We start from the raw sequence: 13,840 nt of genomic DNA on the forward strand, positions 1-13,840 counted from the left end.
CGGATTTAATTGATGGACTCATCACCTTCGCAAAAGCATAAGGATTATTAATTGTAAATATTTAGAAAGTATACAAGTGTTGAAAGAGTGAAGTCTGGATAGAGGGAAAAGGGAAGTTTAATTTTGTTTGCTTGGATTTAGCGAACAAACATTGTTGGTTGGATAAATTGAGTAGTTTACTTAATAATAATTCATAATGTAGTTTAGTTACCTGCAAGTGTATATAGTACTCTCTGAAATTGGAGGTGTAAGGCGCCCACAAATTGAATAGGCTTCCATGTGGACAAACCAGTAAGACCAGAAGGAAAAGTAACAAGATGGTACATGCCCAAATATATGATTATGAACACCACATTTTCCTTGTCAGAAGAACTAACATGCACTCTTCTAACTTGTGATCTAGTAGTATGAACAAACCATATCCTTTGTCTAATCTCAAATTTCCAGAAAATATATACATAAGAAATGCTCTTTCTTTTCCCCTTTACTAAAGCAGATATATTGAGCCTTTCATGCAGCAGATATTATCACCATCCTTATTTAATGAGTTCACTATCAGTTCTTTAATTTGTGTCCAAGCCATAGATGGACAAGCACACATGAAACAGGTAGAGACGACCTCTATAGGATCACTACAGGAACACAATTAAGTTAATATAAATCTCATTGTTAGTGTATTATTTATCATATGCTCTTGCAGTTATAAAACATTTTCACACACAAGAAGTGGTAACTCTGCAACAATCCCACCGGAGAAGAAGTTTTTAGGGAAACGCCATTAAAGTCCATTCTGGCTACGAGAGGAACATTCCAAGTTAGTCCTGGAAACACTTTAGACAACCACTAATTCATGACCGCAGCGTCTAACAATCTTCTAAGGTCTAACAACCTTCTAAGGGGCTAAAAGTACAAATTCATCTGCACCAAGAATGATACAACGAAGAGAATTATCCACAAACTAACAATCCCAGGTACAATATCCACGAAAGATACACACCAAGAATGCACATGAAGAAAAATAAACAAGAGAATATTTGCAATTGATGAGATTTTCCTGGACAAGGTGAACACATAGCAGTATCTATAAACTTACACCAACACAATGAGAGAAAAAAAGAAACAGATTTCTGCACAAGTGCTACCAGTTTTCCTTGACAATTTTTGATTTTTCAAGAATGAACTTCCCTTCTTTGTACTTTTGTGTTTCCTCATAAGCTCGTTCATACTTCCAACCAAGCACCTCGTGGCAATCACTGCAATAGACATCAGCAACTGTGTGGAGGCCAGTCATTAGTTGCCTGTCCTCCTTCGGACCCACTGTCATGTTCATTGCATGAGAGAACAGAAATGCTCGACCATGTCTTCCCTAAGATCACAATATAACAATTTATTGTATGCAAGAAAATAAATAATTAATTATGCAGGTCAAGTTAGACATTAATGTTGGGGAAAAGATCAATCAAATGCGTCAGGCTAAGTCATCTTCAGATGATAAATGAACATGAAAACAATTTTCATACAACCAATTGAATATAATTCAGGTGGGTTCTTGAATCTGTTAGAATCCAGAACTACAACAAATCACATTCTAAGTACTTTCATTCCTTATGTTTTCTGACTTATAACTATGAGATATAACCAAATCTACAACTCTACCAGAATCAGCATTATGCTTTCACCTGAAAAGCCTTGGAAATGACGTCATCGTGAAGGGCAACATGGTTTCTACAATTACAGCAACTGTATAATCTTGGGCCAACCAGTGCTGCCATTGATGCTGAGTTAAGAGCATTCACCCACCGACCGGTTCCACCAATTAAGATCTTTTAAAGGCAAGAAAACCAAATACCAAAAACAGCATCAACCCATTGAAACAAATATGAATCAGTCAACAAGACATAAAGACTTAAAGTAAGCAGGAACTTAATTTCCAAGTCAAAATAGATAAACAACGTAGTATCATTAGCTTCTCATCAGCAAGACATCTGCACCCAGAAACAAAAGAAAGATCAAATTTTCAGTTCAAGAAAGGAAAAAGAATTGACAAAAGGACAGTAACAATACCAAGAAAGAGAAAACAAGAAGACCCGATGAAAATGAAACATGATCAGGGACAAGAAACAGATAACACAGAGGTTTATACAAGTTTTCTTCAGAGATGCACAAGGATTAGCAAATTTTAAGTTTTAATATTAATCAAATCAACAAAGCAACAAAAAAGAATTAGACTTTGTAAAAAATTTCTCCTCAAGGAATAAAGATTAGGAATTGGGAATGTGATCATCTCATCACATTCGAGAATGTAAAGTTTTTTTGGTTTTGTAATAAGACATGATTAAGAGGGATTCTGATGTGGAAAGGAACAAACCTGCTCATTGAGTCATGGTGAGTGAGCTTGTAGAGTTATGAATATACAGAGTCGCAGATACTAGGGTTCTGTTAGCAGAGGGTGAAGGGGGTGTCTGTGCTGGGTGAGTGGCTGATCAGGAAGATGACAAGTTGCACATTAGAAATTCAAAGAAAATTTGACATTGAATTGTTTGCAAATTACAAAAGTAACCATTGTATAATATAAATGAAACAAATGATGAAAGCTTCACCAAACTAGTCTAGTCTAGTCTATGTACAGTGTCGGTCAGACACTGAAAGCAAGTCAGTCACTGGCCTTTCACCTCTATTGCTTGCTTTTTTATGATCTTTCAGAATAATTTAACTTTGCCTGCCTTTTACTGCCTTACCATTCCATTCCTTTTCCAAGCGTTCTATTGAATGGAAGTATGCTGCAGCGAGTACTGAAATGAACCTACTACTAGATTACCCTTCAATTTTATTTTTCTACAGAAATATATTTTCTTTTTGATTTCTTAACAAAATGGGTTTCACATATTTATTATTATTATTATTATTATAATTAATAATATGATTTACTTTCTAATACTTGTTTCTTACTAAGATCACAAGCAAAAGCTCTCGTTGACACTAGAACTGGGCCAAGCCTAATATAGCAAGAAAATAAGACTTGGAAATACAGTGTGCTGCTCTACGAGGCAAAAAGAATAGTTCCAAAAGAGAACAGTCACTATAGAAGTTAAGATGGTTAGCAATGAGAGAAAGCATTATTTCATCCAAGGCTATGTTTGTTTGACAAAAAATGTTTTTCTTTTTTACATTTTCCAGTGTTCGTGCGTTCAAAAGAAAAAATTTGTTTATTGAAAATATTTTCCTCGTCAAACCAACAGCTAAGCGATTTGAAAAAAAAAAAAAATGATTTTCCATTATCGAAATAGGAAGCTATTCTTTCATTTTTTTTAACTTACGAAAATTTGAAAAGAAAAGAACTTGTATAAAAACTTTTTAAATATATAATAAATAATATTATCGACTATCTGTTAATTACCTTTAGTAACTTTACACTGTTATCAATAATCAGCGGCAGACATCTGTCACTAGACTGTCATCTATTAAGAATTTCAATATTTTGGTGCAGCTTTTTCTATATTTAAATTATAAAATTTATAAATATAAAAGTTTGATTTTTTTAAATATTTTAATCGTCTTTTATTAAAAAATTCTGAAAATGCAATATATACTATAAAAAGAAATCCTTATGATTTCTATATACAACCAAGCAATATGAAAATGTTCTCTAGACAGCGCTGATACTTTTCTGAGTTTACAAATCTTCTTTTGTTGTTTAAAGAGGGAGAGGTTCTGTTTAGCAGAGGACATATACTTTGAAGAGGCATCTCGATTGATCCAAACCCTCGTTTCATGCAATCAGTTTTAAAGATTGAGCACTAAATATTGTCTCCGCAGCTAGCAATCCATTAATCTTTAAAGACAGATAATCGACCATTTAAATTCACTATGAATTTATGTTAAAACCTCATTACCATAAATTCACCCAACACCTGATACCCAAAGACAATATATTACACTTCATGAATAATCCCATCTTTTTCTTTTTCTTGTTGCTGAATAGAGATTCATGCATGTTCTTGCTTGCCCTGAATTGTACTCAGCGATAAGTATCCATGGCTAAGCCGACTGGTTTCATTTGCCTTCATAATGTTCATGTTAAGCACACGAAACTAGTGGGCTCCTCCACAGTTTGTCGCATGCATGATTTAATGCCCTTTGGCCTTTTGGTAGCATCATCATTATGATATGTTTGGGACCATATGGTGCATGTGATATATTTAAGCAAATATACCAATTGAATCTCCGAGTCACATACCAGATGGATGTTTTTTTTTTTTCATATTACAAAAGGGTTTTACTAAGATCTTGATGCATAATCATATGATTTGTTTTTGGAATTAAAATTTTTAATCTTTACATATTCAAAATCTGTTGTTGTTCAGCCCTTGATTTGATCTCACTTCTCTTAATTAAGTTTCTTAAAATTGAAGAGGAGCATTTATATTTATATTTGCTTATTTTGATTCAGTCCCTGAATACAATCTTCAGTTTTTATGCTAAGTTGGACATTTAACCCTTAACAAAGAGGCCAGGCCACCAAGTATAGCAGCATATATATATATATATATATATATATCCATACATGGTGGATATGCATGCTACGTAACTCTAAATTATAACCCATCAATTTTTTTCAAGAAAAATATCTGCAGTCTACATTGTCGAGGCTGATTTTAGAATCCTAAGGAATCTTGGTTATTAATAGCTAGTTTGAATAGCAGGTACAACTGCCAAATAACAAGTTGGTCATTAAGAATCTTGCTCTACTGTGTCTTCTTTGTTTGGTAAGTCTCAAATCATGAATGCTAAATTCTGATCGGAAAAACTAATTTGGGACAAACAATTGATCAAATATGTCAAAATCATTTTCATTTTATTCGTTTTCTAGTCATGCAATTTTCATCAACTACCTTAGCTAAAAGATACAAGATAAAAAGATGGGATTAATCATTATTTATCAAATTTGTAATTCAAATTTTACAGAGAACTTCTTGCAATTATATTAAACCATCCCCTCAGGTTTCATACATTGACCAAATCATATTTGGCCTCTGATACTAAAAGATATATCTATATACTCAAGCAGAATATATCAGTGCGATTTGATAGATTCTTGCTTTATTCAGAACAGAAAGGAAGAGAAGAAGAGCAAAATCATGGAAGAAGAAACACTTGAAATCAGAGCACCTCTTAGTAAGTCTCTTGCAACCTCTCCATGTACACTTAGTCCTTGATTTCTTTCTTTTCCTATGTTGTAGTTGTATGACTTTTGTCTAATATTGTTGATTTGTGTAGTAACCAAAGATGAGAAAATTGAAGATTATAATGACACCCCACCATCCTCATCTGCAAATTCTAAACAAGAAATATACCAGCAGCTACAAGAAACAGAAGAGAACTCACCAGTCAAACAAGTTGCCTTAACGGTGTCTACAACGGATGATACTTCTCTACCTGTCCTCACATTTAGAATGTGGTTTTTGGGCGCCATTTCTTGTATCTTATTATCATTTCTTAACCAGTTCTTTTGGTATCGCACAGAGCCTCTATCAATCACAGCAATCTCTGCTCAGATTGCTGTAGTGCCTCTTGGTCAACTAATGGCTGCCAAGATCACCGATAGAGTTTTCTTCAAGGGAACTAGATGTGAATTCACATTGAATCCTGGACCATTCAATGTCAAAGAACATGTTCTTATTACCATCTTTGCAAACTCTGGGGCTGGAAGTGTTTATGCCATTCATGTTGTTACTGTTGTTAAGGTGTTCTATAAGAAACATATCACCTTCTTTGTTTCTTTTATTGTTATTATCACAACCCAGGTTAGTTCTTGATAATATCCTTACTATTTAACAAATTCTAAATATCTGTTGCATTATTGTTAGAGGTTATATGTTTATTATGGGGTTTGAATGGTAGGTGTTGGGGTTCGGATGGGCTGGGATATTTAGGAGGTACTTAGTGGAACCAGCAGCTATGTGGTGGCCAGCAAATCTTGTTCAAGTTTCATTATTCAGGTATGTCTAATCTGCAAATTTGCGTTTCTCTCTGCGTGTTCCAAAGAAAATTATTTATAGTATTACTCAGAAATGAGTTTTCTATTATAAGTGTAGAGAAGAAATCTCAGGAGTATTGTGAGTGTGTGTTTGGTCGGTGTTGGCTGGTTGGTGTCTTGAAATAGTCGTGCTCTTAAATTTAATTAGAATTAATTCGTTGATCATAGGCTGTAGCTGAAAATCACGACAAAAACCTTTTAATAATGGAGTCATTTTTAAGACTGTAAGATTCCCAGTTTAAAGTAGTTTAACTGAAAACCTTGTATTCTAATTGAAATTTTTTGCTTAGGTTTTTTGACCTGACCCAAAAATAAATCTGCTTCTACAGGGCTCTGCATGAGAAAGAAGAGAGGCCTAAAGGTGGTGTTACTCGTATACAATTCTTTCTAATAGCCTTCATATGCAGCTTTGCCTACTATTTTTTTCCAGGCTACCTCTTCCAAATGTTGACATCCCTTTCTTGGATTTGCTGGATATTTCCCCAGTCTGTCCTGGCTCAACAACTGGGTTCAGGACTTTATGGTCTTGGAATTGGTGCTCTTGGCATTGATTGGTCCACTATCTCCTCTTATCTTGGGAGCCCACTTGCCAGTCCATGGTTTGCCACAGCTAATGTGGCTGCAGGATTCATCGTTGTCATGTACTTTTTAACACCATTATCCTATTGGCTTAATGTCTACAAGGCCAAAACCTTCCCTATATTTTCAGATGATCTATTTACATCGACAGGGCAGGAGTATGACATTTCATCTATTATTGATTCCAATTTCCATCTTGACATTGCTGCTTATGAAAAGGAAGGACCCCTTTATCTTAGCACATTTTTTGCAATGACTTATGGCGTTGGTTTTGCTGCACTTACTGCTACTATTGTACATGTTGCTCTCTTTCATGGAAGGTAATAAGTTTGAAGGTAAGTTGACAAAAAGGGAACATGTAAATCTATTGAATCTTAGCTACTTTTAGTTGTGAAATTGTAGGGAGGTATGGGAACAGAGCAAAGCAAGCTTTAAAGAGACAAAAATGGACATACATACAAAACTGATGAGGAAGTACAAGCAAGTTCCTGAATGGTGGTTCCTATGCATACTTTTGGCCAACATTGCAGCCACTATCTTTGCTTGTGAGTATTATAATGAGCAGCTCCAATTGCCATGGTGGGGTGTTTTGCTGGCTTGTGGAATTGCCATTGTTTTCACTCTTCCCATTGGCATCATCACTGCCATCACAAATCAGGTGCTTGTTGTAATTCGAACACAAAATAGGAAGCACTGTGCATGGAGACATTTTCGATTTTCATACCTCATTTCTTTTGATGACAGACACCAGGTTTGAACATCATCACTGAGTATGTAATTGGGTATATCTACCCAGGATATCCAGTTGCCAACATGTGCTTCAAGGTGTATGGATACATAAGTATGACACAGGCCATTACTTTTTTGCAAGACTTTAAACTTGGCCATTACATGAAGATTCCTCCAAGAACAATGTTCATGGCACAGGTAAGTTTCACAAGATGAGTTTCCAAAATCCAGGTTTTCCACCTGCCAATGAGCTTTGGCCCAAATCAACTCTAGTCATTGTCATTTCCAAGACTCAGATTATGAGCTCGATTACATCTTATATAAGCCTTGCATTATTTCCATAAATATATCTGTTTAATTTTGGTTACAGATTGTGGGAACAATCATTGCCTGTTTAACATATCTGGGCACTGCATGGTGGCTAATGGAAACGATCCCAGATATCTGTGAGACAACAGCCTCCAACAGTGTCTGGACTTGTCCGAGCGACACAGTGTTCTACGATGCATCTGTGATATGGGGTTTGATTGGACCTAGAAGAATTTTCGGAGATTTAGGCACGTATGAAGCAATCAATTGGTTCTTCCTAGGTGGAGCAATTGCACCAATACTTGTATGGTTAGCTGCTAAGGCATTCCCTCACCAAGAATGGATTAGACTCATTAACATGCCAGTGCTAATAGGGGCAACAGGAATGATGCCACCAGCTACAGCAGTTAACTACACAAGCTGGATAATTATGGGTTTTCTTTCTGGGTTTGTTGTGTATAGGTATAGGCCAGACTTATGGCAAAGATATAATTATGTGCTTTCTGGGTCATTGGATGCTGGGCTTGCCTTCATGGGAGTGCTAATATATCTTTGCTTGGGGATAGAAGATATTAGTGTTGACTGGTGGGGAAATGATCTTGATGGTTGCCCCTTAGCTACTTGCCCAACAGCCCAAGGAGTTGTTGTTGATGGCTGCCCTGTTTTCAGCTAGAGATAAAACTTGTTGTCACTTTGCATATAAACCTTTTGTTCTTGAATTTAGTTAGACAGGTTAGATTATAAAAGCAAACATTTTTATTACAAGTGAGGATTCAGCTTGCATCCAATTTATCAATTTTCTTTTGGTTTTTTCTTTCAACTGTTTCAAGAGAAAGATGGATTACAAAGATGAGACGAGTGGAGATTTCAAGTATTCAAGTCGCATATGGAAATACCAACTTTAACTCCATTGATAGCTTTGCAGGCTGACCTCGGCACTCTGAAATCCGAATTGTTCCATAAAAAACTATCTAAAATGGAAACTCTTTTCAGATCGTTTGGCTTTATTCAAACTAAATGGTGTCAAAATTCTTTTTTAGTATGATTCTGAATCTTATAAGATTATATTAAAAGTATTAATTAATTAATCAATAATTATATTAATCCTATAAAGTATTTTTAGTTAGAATACACGACTAATTGAAAAGTTTAATTTATTAATTCAAGTATTTTTTTTAAATTAAATTATTATATAATTAGAAAATAATTTACTAATTAACTAATTGCATAATACATATAAATATTATAGCATTTAATATATCAAAATTGTTCACATGTATTAAAAAAATTTACTACGGATCGTTCCTTATGAAAATGTGAAAAGAATAAAATAAAATAAAATGGCTGCCGAGAGGCAGCAAGCCGACGTATAGTTTCAGTCTCTTAAACCCTCAAAATCTGCAAAAACCTCACCTTTAGATTGTTTCTATAAAAATCCATAACCTAAAACTGCAAATCAATGGAGACCCAATCAGATGGCACCTTCAACAGCAGCGATGACACTTCTTCAGTATCCACAATCAAAACCCTTCGTTCTAGACTAGAATCCCGAATTGAAACCCAGCACAATTCCCAACTCGACCTTATAGCATCACTCCGATCTTTAGTGCCTAACATTGTTTCTTCTCTTGATGTTTCTCTTCAAATCGTCTCTTCGTTCAATTACAAACCCTTTACCCCAACGCCTCCACTCCCCAACCCAACAAAAACAGCCATCGAAATCACAAACCCACCACAGAACCCGTCGAGTCCTCAAATCGGTATTCACTCAAAACCTGAAAGTTCCAATATTGACACCAAGAAACCGAAACCGAACCAATTGAATGGTAACAATGATAAGTTTGATATTGATGAAAATGGGTCTCCTTTGTCTGTTGTGAGGGTTATGGTTGCGGAGTGTTTATTGCAGAGAGTACCTTTTGATCCTATTGATTCTTCGACGGTTTTGAGGAAGCTGGAGAATGACCAGAATGCGACGGCGGCGGAGAAGGCTGCGTTGAGAGAGGTGGGTGGTGAGTCTGGTGCTATTCTTGCAGTTGAGATGGCTTTGAGGTCAATGGCTGAAGAGAATCATGGGATTGAGTTGGAGGAGTTTGTGGTTAGTGGTAAGTCTAGAGTTATGATTTTGAATATCGATAGAAATATATTAGTTAAGGAATTGCCTGAAAGTGCTCAGTATCAACAGCAGTTAGAGTCTGATTTAAATCAGAATCACAATCAGGGTAATAGTAATAATGGCGGGGTTGACGTGAATAACAGTGGAGGTTTTGGGATGGGAGGACAGGTAATGCAGAGACCAATGCCGGCAGATATGTGGATGGGTGGGGATATGTGGAATGGGCCTCCTAGAGGAGGGATGGTGGGTCCAAGGGGGATGATGATGGGAACGAGAGGGATGATGCAGAGACCACCATTGCCAATGCAGCAGCAGCAGAAGCAAAGAACTGAGGAAGATGATTTGAAAGATTTGGAAGCTTTGCTTAATAAGAAGTCATTTATGGAGATGCAGAAGTCCAAGACTGGAGAGGAGCTTTTGGACCTCATCCATCGGCCTACTGCCAAAGAAACTGCTGTGGCTGCTAAGGTACTTAGCAATGTAGTAGCCTTTACTTTGAGATATATATGTTTTGTTACCTTCGATTCTTGTAGTTTTTGGTTTTCAACTTTCCATTTTGAAGCCGCAACGAATTTTTTTTTTAAAATTAATTTACTTGTATATAAGTACAAATTTATGCTGTAGTTGAAGGATTAGAAGTTGGAATTTGAACTATTTTCTGTTTACGACCTTTTCTGGAATGTATGGAAATGCAAATATTTTTCAGAAGACTTCTGTTCTATATGGGTCTCCATTCTTTAGCATTTTTTGTTTCTACTCTTCCTAACATGATATGGACCGCAGCATTAAATGACATTGTTGAATTATTTGTTTCAGTTCAAGACCAAAGGTGGTTCTCAACTGAAGGAGTACTGTTCAGCTCTAACAAAAGAGGATTGCAGGCGTCAATCGGGTTCCTTTATAGCATGTGAGAAGGTCAGTGTGAATTTATTATGCTAGTGTTGTTTATTAGCATTAAAGAGATGTTATGATGAGTTCATATGATCTCTGTATCATAAGACCTCATTGATGTATATGCATTTAGCCAAATCTATGTAGGTTTACCACAGCTCCTTGATCAAATACTGTGTTCTAAATACTTCTAGTATAAGGTGAAGTCTAGAAGACCAAGTACTTCTTTCTATGTGAATAGAGGTTTCTTTGGGGAGAAATGAGGTCTTTTTCTTACCTCTTAAAATCGGTTATCTAACTCTCCAACTTTATTTAATATGTTTGCACTGAAGTTTCTGGTTGTTGATAAAGCTGAAAGTCTGCTAAAGATCATTTTGTGGTTTCCTAGTAAAAGTAGTAATTATACTCCCCAGTAAGTAGTCTATAAGCTAACCAAATTTCAGGAGGCTGCACATTTTTTATTTATTATAGAGCATATAAAGTGATCATTGCATGGCTGATGCAGAAATAAGGGAAAGAATGGCTTGAAACAAAGTTGCCCAGAGCAACTAGACAGTAGTTGGCTATTTATTAAATGCTTTATTATTTAACTTTTTTACGATTTTATTAACCACTGTTTGGTGTATGTTATGCTTTTTAATTCTTTTCGTTGCACTAAGTAATCACAAGTCATGCCTTTTGCTTTTCCTGATTAGGAAATTATGGTAACTCCAGCTGTGTTCACAAATATGGAAGGAATTATTCTATCACTAATCATGCATGTCAATTCAATAATATTAAGCTATACATCTTCAAAGAAAAAGACTTCTCATTTGCGCACTGAAGACTTGGGTTTAATTACTATAATCAAGCAGCATTTTACAAAAGCTGTCTTTTTGTCATGATCTGCTCTAACCTCCTAATCTGACCATAGACTTTGTTCATAGAGCTGATGACTGTGCATTTTCATTTTGGATACTCAACTCTTTACAGGTCCATTTTCGGCGAATTATTGCTCCTCATACTGACGTCAGTCAGGGTGACTGTTCTTTTCTAGACACTTGTCGTCACATGAAGGTAAGGTTCTTTGCTCCAACCACTTTTTGTTAAGTTTAATCAAGTGCAGATCTTTTTGCTATACTAAGGTTATTGTGGTGATGGCCTCATGCCTTTTGGTGACTTTATACTCCATAATATTTTCTTTGTTTTGCCTTGTCTTTTTCCTGATAGACATGCAAGTATGTTCATTATGAGCTTGACCCTACTCCTGATGTACCACCTATGATGATGGGTGCTCCCCCCAAAGCTTTAAAGCCCCAGCGTGCAGAGTATTGCTCAGAAGTAGAACTCGGTGAACCACAATGGATTAATTGTGATATTCGTAATTTTAAAATGGAGATTTTAGGGCAATTTGGAGTTATAATGGCTGATCCACCTTGGGATATTCATATGGAACTGCCTTATGGAACAATGGCTGATGATGAAATGAGAAACCTTAATGTTCCTGTATTACAGACTGATGGTTTGATTTTCCTTTGGGTTACTGGACGTGCAATGGAGCTTGGACGCGAGTGGTATGTGTTTATTGGAGGCAGCATGCTAGTTGCTAGTACTATTTATTCATCAATAACTTTCCATCAGAGGCCGAAAGAATATGGTTAATGTGATTTCTAGCCCTTGATCATATGCATGTCATGATATTTCTTGCAGTTTGGATCTCTGGGGTTACAAGCGTGTTGAGGAGATAATATGGGTAAAGACTAATCAACTTCAGCGAATTATTAGAACAGGCCGGACAGGCCATTGGCTCAATCATAGCAAGGAGCATTGTCTTGTTGGAATTAAGGGAAACCCAGAAGTGAACAGGAATATTGATACTGACGTCATTGTTGCCGAGGTTCGAGAGACAAGCCGTAAGCCAGATGAGGTCTGTAAATACATTTCCCAAGCTCTTGTTAGATAATACCCATACCTTGTTACCTTTATTATTTGGGCTCTCAGATTTTACTTTTAAGCAGACTGATTTGCGCTGCTTCTTCTAATTTAAATTACAGTTGTTAAGATTCTGAAGTGCTTCGAGATAATAATAATAATAATAATAGTAATACAAGTCCAATTTATCAATGCAGACTTAATTAACTTATAAAATTGTTACAGATGTACCCTTTGCTGGAGAGGATTAGTCCAAGGACGAGAAAGCTTGAATTGTTTGCACGCATGCACAATACTCATGCTGGGTATGCTTTTCCTCTTAACATAGTTGCTTCTTAGTTTAAAGGTTTTTTATTAGAACTTTTGATTAGCGCCAATGCTTTGATTTTGGTGAATCTTAATTTGATGAGATGGGCTTGTGGAGATTCTTTGTTGTGATCATTATGCGGTATCTGATCTAAACATTTCTCTTGTTTTCCATCAGGTGGATGTCACTTGGTAATCAATTGGAGGGAGTGCGACTGGTTGATGATGGCCTGCGAGCTAGATTTAAGGCTGCTTACCCAGATGTTATGGTGCAACCTTCCTCTCCTCCCCGGGCTTCTGCTATGGAAGTAGAATCTGCTTCTCAAATGAGGAATCCTTTTGCAGTGACAGAACCAAAGTCAACTGCCGCACATTCAGCAGAGCATGCAGCTCTGGAGACGGCCTATATTTCTGAAGAGAAGCCAATGGCTGTAGATACTGATATGGCTGGCTGAATGGCTCTGATCCTCTTGATAATCAAGCATGAGACACGAGGGGGGATTTGGATCCCCGACCATTCTACCATTCGGTCAGAGCAGTGCAGACCAGTTTCTATGCTATATATTATGTCCCCATTAGATCAGGCTAACAGCAAAACATATGTAGCACAACATGTAAAAGTCACTAGTTGCAATTCATACTGCTCCGTTACATGGATGATTCTTTTCTTTTTGGTCCAGAAGGCTGAGAAGATCCCCACCATCTTTCGGACTCGATTGTCAGAATTCATTGTCAACTAGATTGAAATCGTCCTTATATAAATAGACTTGTCGGAAATTCTTATAGAGAATCTTTTGAACTGGAAATTTTTAATCTTTCACATTGCGAAACATATATTCGACTTTCAATATGGTATCCTCTATATTTCAAAACAGACGACTTGATAATTTGGCCCACTAAATTGGTATTAACTTAGTGGGCCGAATATGGTAGTAACTTAACTTGGAAGGAACCTTGCTCTC

At 36.3% G+C, this 13,840-nt stretch overlaps 3 protein-coding genes across 6 annotated transcripts; 2 read left to right on the top strand and 1 right to left on the bottom strand.

Annotated features, from left to right (window-relative positions):
* Positions 1–1,009: 1,009 nt before the first annotated feature.
* On the bottom strand, positions 1,010–2,596 carry LOC8288824 (protein yippee-like At4g27745). Of its 2 annotated transcripts, none has more exons than XM_002518845.4 (3): positions 2,369–2,596; positions 1,680–1,985; positions 1,010–1,366 (listed from the first exon to the last, which is right to left on the bottom strand). In XM_002518845.4, exons 2-3 carry the CDS (start codon positions 1,770–1,772, stop codon positions 1,139–1,141), a joined length of 321 nt encoding a protein of 106 aa, XP_002518891.1. In that variant the 5' UTR covers positions 1,773–1,985; positions 2,369–2,596; the 3' UTR covers positions 1,010–1,138. The 2 variants fall into 2 exon arrangements, with proteins under 2 accessions (XP_002518891.1, XP_048229771.1); XM_048373814.1 differs by lacking the exon at positions 2,369–2,596 and adding an exon at positions 2,065–2,335.
* Positions 2,597–4,655: 2,059 nt separating this feature from the next.
* LOC8288825 (oligopeptide transporter 7) lies at positions 4,656–8,419 on the top strand. Of its 3 annotated transcripts, none has more exons than XM_002518846.4 (8): positions 4,656–4,766; positions 5,109–5,175; positions 5,278–5,804; positions 5,902–5,999; positions 6,367–6,936; positions 7,019–7,274; positions 7,361–7,543; positions 7,716–8,419. In XM_002518846.4, the coding sequence occupies exons 2-8, from the start codon at positions 5,139–5,141 to the stop codon at positions 8,325–8,327; spliced, it is 2,283 nt and encodes a 760-aa protein (XP_002518892.1). In that variant the 5' UTR covers positions 4,656–4,766; positions 5,109–5,138; the 3' UTR covers positions 8,328–8,419. The 3 variants fall into 3 exon arrangements, with proteins under 3 accessions (XP_002518892.1, XP_048229769.1, XP_048229768.1); XM_048373812.1 differs by having other exon boundaries at positions 4,692–4,766; positions 5,114–5,175; XM_048373811.1 differs by lacking the exon at positions 4,656–4,766 and having other exon boundaries at positions 4,818–5,175.
* Positions 8,420–8,956: 537 nt separating this feature from the next.
* Positions 8,957–13,726, top strand: LOC8288826 (N6-adenosine-methyltransferase MT-A70-like). Its single transcript, XM_002518847.4, has 7 exons — positions 8,957–10,238; positions 10,587–10,685; positions 11,634–11,717; positions 11,871–12,214; positions 12,351–12,567; positions 12,798–12,877; positions 13,057–13,726. Exons 1-7 carry the CDS (start codon positions 9,114–9,116, stop codon positions 13,331–13,333), a joined length of 2,226 nt encoding a protein of 741 aa, XP_002518893.1. The 5' UTR covers positions 8,957–9,113; the 3' UTR covers positions 13,334–13,726.
* The last annotated feature ends 114 nt before the right edge of the window (positions 13,727–13,840 follow it).

The sequence above is a fragment of the Ricinus communis genome, chromosome 5 (genome assembly GCF_019578655.1).
Source record: "Ricinus communis isolate WT05 ecotype wild-type chromosome 5, ASM1957865v1, whole genome shotgun sequence".
NCBI lineage: Eukaryota > Viridiplantae > Streptophyta > Magnoliopsida > Malpighiales > Euphorbiaceae > Ricinus > Ricinus communis.